This window comes from Hippoglossus hippoglossus, chromosome 14 (genome assembly GCF_009819705.1).
Source record: "Hippoglossus hippoglossus isolate fHipHip1 chromosome 14, fHipHip1.pri, whole genome shotgun sequence".
NCBI classification, from domain to species: Eukaryota; Metazoa; Chordata; class Actinopteri; order Pleuronectiformes; family Pleuronectidae; genus Hippoglossus; species Hippoglossus hippoglossus.
Genome location: NC_047164.1, coordinates 18,714,565 through 18,723,128, shown reverse-complemented (window position 1 = coordinate 18,723,128; position 8,564 = coordinate 18,714,565). Strand labels below are relative to the sequence as shown.

The following is an 8,564-nucleotide window of genomic DNA, read 5'->3' as shown; positions in this document are numbered from 1 at the left end:
ATTGGGGAAAAGCAGGAAATAAAAATATTGGAAAATTATTTTCTAGCGCATCTAAATAAATAAGACTTATAAAACATGGGATAAAGTGAAAGTATCAAGTGGAAATATCTATTTGTTAAACGTGAAAAACACAAACACCACAAACGTTATCATGTTTGAGGGGAAGATTTAGCTGTCACACCGGTCTGTCCTTACAGGCAGATAAAAATCCACAGAGAACATTTATTTGTATTCATCAAAATACCGACACAAGAGTTAATAAACTTAATCATTACATCCATTATAATTTTATTCAAGTAAATTTTTTTTGTTGAAGCGCGACAGTATCCAGTGAATCTAACCGAGTACGGACAATTTATTTTATCCTGTCAGGACATCGTCCGACAAATGCGGCGCAGCCTTCAGTCTGCTCAGTCGTCCACAGTCCCCGACCCGCGGATTTACAATCAACTATTCACACAGATTTCTGCCCGGGAATCTCCACCTCTGCCATCCGTATAATTTCTAAATATGAGGTGAGTGCAAATCGCTCATGTGAACCATAGCAACATGTCTGGTTATCACGCTTTTGAGCGCCCCGGTCTACGCTGAAAATCTGCCTTGCAAGATGGCGACGTGGTTGGGAATTCAAAGGTGAATTACAGGCTAAGTTAGCCAGCTAGCGACAACAACAACATCTCCAACGTCACGCTTCAACGCCGGGGTGGTAAAGTAGCATACACTTTAAAATCTGCGTTCGTCGTGGCGCATGTATTTGGTGCATTTCCGGGGGAGCTCTCTGTTGTGGACCCATCCCCCCCCCAAAGATAGGATACAAATCCAATTGCGTTTGTGTGATGCTGTGGTGGTAAAAGACAACAATAACAACGCACAGCAGCGGGATTTCTCACGGCTGCGTTGTGTGCGGCGCCCCGATCCTCGCCGCGACTGCCGGGTGTGAATTCACACCATCAGAGAGACAACTGCGAATGGTTTCTCAAATTAACTTTACCAAGAGCTTCACCGGGTGACGACAAAAGCAATGTACATGCCCGTGCTTCCGAAAATGCCTTAAACCCCCCCTGGTTAATATTTGTAAAACGTTTTTAAATGGCGATGATAGAGATGTGGGAGAAAACCCCCAGGACTACATGCATTGTTGTCTCCATTTCTGTCAACTATGTTCATGATCTATGGAAACAGGGATGAGAGAGTGGTACCGCTTCAACTGGCCTTTAAATGTATCCAACCAATTATTCCCATCATTGATTTCTATTTCAGTAACTATATAAAAAGAGAAGCAGGTTGGGGACAATAAGGACACTATCAATGGCTGCAGCAGCTGATTCAGATGGTAAACATTTCAACCTGAATTCCCAGTTGCCTTGAACAAAAAAATGATGCAGAGACCTAGTGTCTTGCTGAAACATGCTGTGTCACAGATTTCAACTCAGGAGCTCATCTTCTTTCCTTTAATTGGGAGCATGGTGAGTTAGTTTTTTAATACTTGGAGGAAAGTTGTTGACTATTTGCAGCAGAGCAGGACCTCACTTGATGAAGATGACGTCACCCCCCCCCCCCCCTCCCCCCGCAGCATGTGCAACATTTTTTGGTCAAAACCTTACACTTGGGAGGAAGTCAGTCTCCTGAAATACACTGAACGAATCGTGGTAAAGTGAAACAGTAAAAGCAAGACCTAAAACGTAGGTTCATCATTTTATTTGTTCCTAGTTAGCTTGGCTCAAAGTCAAAACATGTTGCAGATGAGAATCAGATTCATGTCCTGTTATGTGTAGAGGACATGGCACCATTTGTCACTGCTTGTAGTTTTTCCATCAATGTAAATGAGAACTAGTAAATATAAAACCAACTCTTTTTATTTAGATGGTAAAACCAGCGTTTGCTACCATAGCCGGTTAGTAACAAGTGACGTTATCGAGCTGCTGTTGATATATTTTGAGTATTTCTGAAATCATGGACATCAATTCTGGGACCTGCTAAATGCTGTGGCCTGCGGATTGAAACAAAATAACAGCTTCCCACCCTGGTTATGGTGGCAGTGGTTGTAGCTTTTCCAATCCTGAAGTTAGCATCATAATGTCTAGGCATGGTGGCCAATGCTGTAAATCTCGCAGTCCTAGAATAAGATGATAAAGGCAACAGAGCACAAATTCACATGATGGATCTCTCTGAAGAACAAAGGAAATATCCTGAAAAAATGTTTCCTGCATGTGTTTAGTAGCATGTTTTCGTTTCCTAATATATCAAATCCAAAAAGAAAATCTGTGTTTGTTTTTTTGCAAGGCACTGTGATATTTCTTTATTAGCAGACATTCATCAAAAGTCGCTGCGCCCTTGCTCTGGCCAGGTCCCTGTTCTTTGTACATTGCTTCACTGAGCCAAGCCATATTATGCAGCTAAAATAAACTTGGTAATTTTATCCAACTAACATATTTGTTTCAATTCAAGTGGGGGTGGATTTGTTAATCTTATAAATAAGAATAATTAAAGATGGCATGATAGATACTATTCTGAAGTAGTGTCAACATGAGAGGAAATTTGAAACCCTGATCAATATTCAGATATGTTTGCCACGCGATGTGAGATTAGAGACAACACTTTCTTTCCACTGCTGCATGACAGTTAATTAAGCAAACAAGTTAATTAACATCTTAGAGACATTATACAATCCAAAAATATTTTAACTATGAAACACACCCTGCCAATCCCTTTTTAACTAGAATGGCACTCAGTTGAGCACATACCTCCACCAAGGCCCATCAGTCCCCTTAAATTCAATCAAGCTGCACCAAATTGCACACACTCGTAAATATTAGTCCCCTAAATATGTCAGATTTTTTTCATATCCAAGCATTATTCCCTGGGTAAATGGTGAACAAAGTCCATCTTGCAACGTTAAAGGTTTCTTTCTTGGCCCATGGCCCATCCTTTCACCAATTTGAGGAATCCTTATAGTAGTTTTTGCATAATTCTGCTGCCATACAAACAAATGGACATGGTCAAAAACATAACCTCCTTGGCAGAGGTAGTAAGATGCAGATTGTTTTTTACACTTTAATATGAACATTTCTGACATGTCCTGTTGTGTCTAGTTTTGTGCATACTAACTTGTATCAATAGACCACACAGCTCATCTCCGGTTGTACTCTTTTACTTTGATGCTGCAGAAGCATGTTTCAAACTGCAGTATTTTCTTTGATCCAATATTGTCAGTCTAACTTACTATGTTTTAATCTTATATGACTGATTTATTTTTTCATGCAGAAAGATAGTCATGAGTGTTTTATGTGTCCACTGTAATGATTAGAATCTGACTTTTAACAAACAAATATGTGTCTCTGTCTTGGGTTAGGTGGTTTGTGTCTCCAAACATGGTCTAGCTGAAGTATCTGATTCGTGAAGCCGCAGCAGCCCGGTAGCACTGAGCCAGGATGTCCAGTAGCTCGGGCTACCCCACCAGCCAGGGGAGCTTCAGCAGCGAGCAGAGCCGATATCCTTCCCATTCTGTCCAGTACACCTTTACTGGCACACGCCACCAACAGGTAAAACCTCTCTTTAGCTTTGTTGTATGTCCGCTTACAGTTAAAATTACAATAAATGATGTTAAAATCTGAATTTTCCCTCCAGGTTTTCTGTTATTGAGTGCAGTAGACAGCAGATTTTAGTTTTTTATTGAAGTCAGAACTACACACTTTTTGTTATACTTTTATTTCACTGTCGTACTCCTCCTGTGAAATCACTGAGCAAGTGGCAGGCTAACATTCCAAATAAGAAAAGGCATTTCTTTTTGGCTTGACCGCTACAGCAGGGCCAGCACTATAAACATGAATGTCGGTGAGTTACCGAGTGACAAAGTCACACCACTGGTTCATTTGCCAAGTGTTGGATTTTGGCAATCGCCCTTTCAAAACAATTTGAGCAAATAGTTACTTTTATGTTATTGAAGAAGGCGACTTGTCTCTGTTGGCTACATTGATGCTCTTGGCTCTGTAGTCAGGTGTTGGCAGAGTTCTCTCTGCATGCTGAAAAGTTCAAGCCCATCATGGGAACATGCACAGGTAAATCTGAAACCACTGGCGTTTGGCTAATTTAACATCGCAGGATAATGCTGTCTGCAGCCCAATTAGTGAGACGGTCCAATGTGGGGTAGGATACCATAAGTGAACTATGAGCAAAATGCAGAATTTATGTCTGTATGAGGAAGAAAAAAAAGGAATCAACAGTCAAATATAAAATTTTGCTAACCCATACACAGTCCAGTCAGATACTGTGTTTTTACCTTTTCTGGTTTCTTCTTGACTGTAGTTGAGGCTTCGGTGAGATAGACAGACTGAATTCAGACTTTAAGATAAAATCTATGAAAATGTTGTGGGGCAATTTCGGCTTATTCGTTAAATATACAAATAAACCCATGGTGACCATTAATCTCAATAGATAAAGTGTGTCCGTTGCTGCTACTTGGTCACCAGAACCAAGCTTCAGTAACAACAGCATTTTCAGTATGTACTACAATCTGAAAGTGAAATGTGACTGTTTTTTCTATGCTTTGTTTGCTTGTTGTGGTGGCATTATTATTGATTTAAATATTTTATGCTGATTGTGGCTTCATTCATATTTTAATTCTAAATAGACTCTCACTTCCTGTGAAGAAAAATAAGTTTATATATACACATTTTTCCAATTGAGACATATTTTCAGGTTTAGACTACAAAACTCTATCTGTTTAAAATGTAATTAGGATAAGTAATTGTGATAATCATGCTCTCATTACTGAACAAATACTTGTGATATTCAGTTCAGTTTCAGGTACTTTTACAACTCTATAAGGTTTGTAGAGTTTTTGAATTCATGACATTTTCCAGATGGACAGTCTTTTGACTATTGTGAATATTGGATAATGTTTCTTTTGCCGTTTTTAGTTGACATACTTCTCAGAAGCTTTCTTTCACAGAAAAGGGTCAGGGGTTCATTTCTGAGCATTTGGATTGTTTGCTTTAATCTGGGACCAATCTGGCCTTTGGAAATATTTCCTGTAACTGATTTTGCTTGTTCAGGTTTGTTTGGAGGTCACAGTGTGCTGATAACATTTATGTGAGTGAGCTTATTGATAAAAGCGGTGCTACTGGTTTCTGTCATTTCATTGTGCATGACTGATGAGATATTGTATTGTAGGGGGGCTGTTGCCCCACTTCAGAGCCAGCTCTTCTACAGTAAGGTATACTTCCTCCTGCCCTTGTTATTTAATTCAGGAATGAGACCTATTTTGATCTGAGCACAAGTGGGTCCACCTGTTTGGCATTTCTGGCTGATGCCCCTCCCATTGTGCCATTGGGTCAGGTGCCACCCTATTCTGACGTTTTGCCCCTTCAATCCTGGAACATCTCTTGGTGGTGGAGCAGTGGAAGGAACGTTTCCTACTGCCCCTTGCAGCTAGCTCTTGGATGCTTGCTTTCCCAACAGCTTGCCCTTTGTTTGGTCTGCCTGCTCTACCAGGTCTTTTAGAGCCTTCTTCATCTTGGAACCTGGGATCCCAAGATAATTCAGGAACTGCTAGGGTGACCACTGTAGACTCTACAACCAACTTCCATTGGACAAGTGAACACCCTCTACCTTACTTGTGATATGCAAGTGGGGGGTGGGGGGGGGGCAGACGTACCATAGGCACCAAGAATACCGACCCGCCACAGTTTCGGGATTGGGGCAGGTGCACATTGCATGTCCGGTGTCCTTGTACCATGCCGTCTTTCTTGCCGGGACACGTGCAGTGTTTGTTTGGTTAGATCTGGAGTTTATGAGACACGTATATAAACAGAATGACAGAGACGAGCAGTGCGATATTCCTCCAGAATGTTACTTGAATTTTACTTTGGTTTTCATTTATTTTGTTGATGGACAACTTATTGTAGATTGATATATTCCTTTTACTTGAATGGAACAGTGGTCTGCAGCGTCTTGGTCATCTTCTCCCTCAGCAGCGCCATATGCCTGCTTGAAAGGGTCCCAGAAGGTGCCCATGCTTTCTCCCTGCATCTTTTGTCTTCCCTGACCCTTTCAGCCTGCACAGGAATGTGTCTTACTTTGAAATGGTTCCACTTGTTGTTCAAGCCTTCCTTTTCCTCATCCTTGCCTCTCTCCATGACTTCCACCAAAGGTGTCACTCATTTACCAGTTCCATGCATTGTTGTCACTGGCTCTTTGCAACTTGATTGTGGAGTTTTGGATTTGCTTCTCTGATGTTCCTCTTTTGGGTTCCCTTCTTGGTGTTTCATTACAATGCTCAGCTTAGAGCTTTGCAGTTGTTGTTGATGGAGATCCTGCTTGGGAAGAATGACCGTCCTCTATTACCAGCTGAAAGGATTAGTAGAACTCTGGATCTCCACTTAGCTCTGATTCCTTCTTGTCTGTTTCTGCAGCACAAGCTTGCATCTCTTAGCTGCCGCTGCTCTTTACCTTCCTCTGTTGGATTCACTGGCCCAGTTAGGTTGTAATTTTGGAACCCCCACAGCTGCATTCTCTCAGGATGCTTTGATTATTTGTTGTTCCCATGCCATGTCCTGATTTGTCCGTCTTCCATCCTGCCTCTTATTAGTTTGTACAACAAAATGCTTACAGGAAGTGAATGCAACAAAGGTCCCTGACCAGACTTAAACTGGGGAAATTATAAATAGTCCTTTTCTTAAACCGATAGGTTTAAAGCTGAAGAGATGTTTCAGCTCCTGAAGCGTGAATAAAGCAGACAGTTTAAACTGATGTGCATCTGTTGCATCACACAGAGACAGACGATATAAACAGCAGTTGAAACTCGCCCCGTGCAGGCAGGACTTTGCTGCTCCATAAGCATGGTTTAGTTTTTTCACCTGTGTATAAATGTTTTTTTATATTATTTGCAGGAGTAATGATGTTTTCAGATTTCTTTATACAGTGGTTTGTGTTGTGTTCCTCTTACCTTCAGGATTTCACCGTCCCAGACTATCGGACTCACATGCAGGATGCACAGGGTCGGAGAAGACCATCGTTACTCTCTGAATTCCACCCTGGAACTGAAAGGTAAGGGCTTCACTTCAAATATCACCTGTTGCCTAAATATCTTACACTTGTTAAGTGTATGCTTATAAATGCCATCTAGATTGGTTTTTTTAAATCTTCAATATTATTGTTCGTTGGTATAGTAGTTTTTCCACCTGCACTCACTCAAGGATGCCATAGAAATCCCTAGATTACAGTGTGGGAGTCATATACTGAGACGGACCAGATAGCTTCAGATACTGTACATCAGTAAACTTCCTGTTTATTCTGTTGTGCAGGCCTCCGGAGAGACGCCATGGTTACGAACAGCAGTTTCACTCCATCACAGCCCAGGCTGATCATGATGCATTGGACTCTAAACGCCCTCGCATGGACAGTGTTGCTGAGGGCCACATTACCCGAAACCCTTCCACTGCTGGGGGTATTGTCCTGCCCATGCCTCACACCCTACAGGACAGCCTCAGAGCAGGTGTGGATGTCAAAAAGGTAACCACAAAGTTGACCTCATGACCTGATTGGGTCACTTTTCTATTATTTTTCACTATTGATGTTAAATGATGTTAATTGAAAGAATTACATAATTGACTGGGATATTAACAGTAGAGCCAGACCAATATGGATTGTATTTTATATTGTCGTTATCAAACCTTTATGACAAAGAAATGGAATTGAGATACACTTAATTATAGATAATAAAAACACAAAAATAACAATATGTTGAACTCTAATTAAGAACATAAACTTTTAAATCTGCATAAATCTGCATTTATTGGCTTTGCAGATACTGTCTGTGAAAGGCTGACATAAATCTCAGATGTGTAATATTATATTATAAATAGATACAGTCCCCAGATAGAACCTTTTCTGACTCTGCTTTTTGAAGTTTGTACAATATGACTGCAGGATTCTCAATAACTCAATAAACATTTATGTTTTTGCCAGGAATCTCAGTTCTCTGTCAAAGTGGAGTCCCATTCCCAGGGAGGACATACACTACACATGGGAGAAGATCAAGACAATTCTCCTTCCAAATTATCCAAAGAGGAGCTGATCCAGAGTATGGACCGGGTGGACAGGGAGATTGCTAAAGTGGAGCAGCAGATTTTCAAGTTGAAGAAAAAGCAGGTTGGTTACCCAGTTAGACTTTTTGTCTCTGAACATGCTTCAAACTAAATGGTTGTTGTGTGAAAAAACTTGGCACAAGTAACAGCTTTTAAATTAAGCAGTAACCCATGAGACACTGAGGTGATTTTAGAGCAGCAATGAGGACAAACCTAAATGACTTATTGCCCTTTATAAAATTGTGTGTAATTATAAACCACAATGATGGAAGCTGTAAAGGTCTTTTAATTTATTTTTGTTCAGTGTTGATAAAATAGAATCAGAAAAAGCTAGTTTGACGATGCCTTGAAAGGTGAGATACCTTTCTAACTTTTGATCTTCATAACAAGATGAATGTTGTCAGGTAACTGTTTACATGTCAGTTCAATCCAGCCACGATTTTGATAGAAATCTATGACACTGGCCTAAATCAATCT

The 8,564-nt window shown here is 40.6% G+C and overlaps 1 protein-coding gene across 1 annotated transcript in view; it reads left to right on the top strand.

Annotated features, from left to right (window-relative positions):
- The first annotated feature begins 372 nt into the window (after positions 1-372).
- Positions 373-8,564, top strand: part of ncor1 (nuclear receptor corepressor 1) — a 50,934-nt gene continuing 42,742 nt past the window's right edge. The window contains 5 exon segments of the mRNA XM_034606023.1: positions 373-515; positions 3,353-3,542; positions 6,953-7,047; positions 7,305-7,512; positions 7,969-8,151. Coding sequence (XP_034461914.1) covers positions 3,432-3,542; positions 6,953-7,047; positions 7,305-7,512; positions 7,969-8,151 — 597 coding nt within the window. The 5' untranslated portion in view covers positions 373-515; positions 3,353-3,431.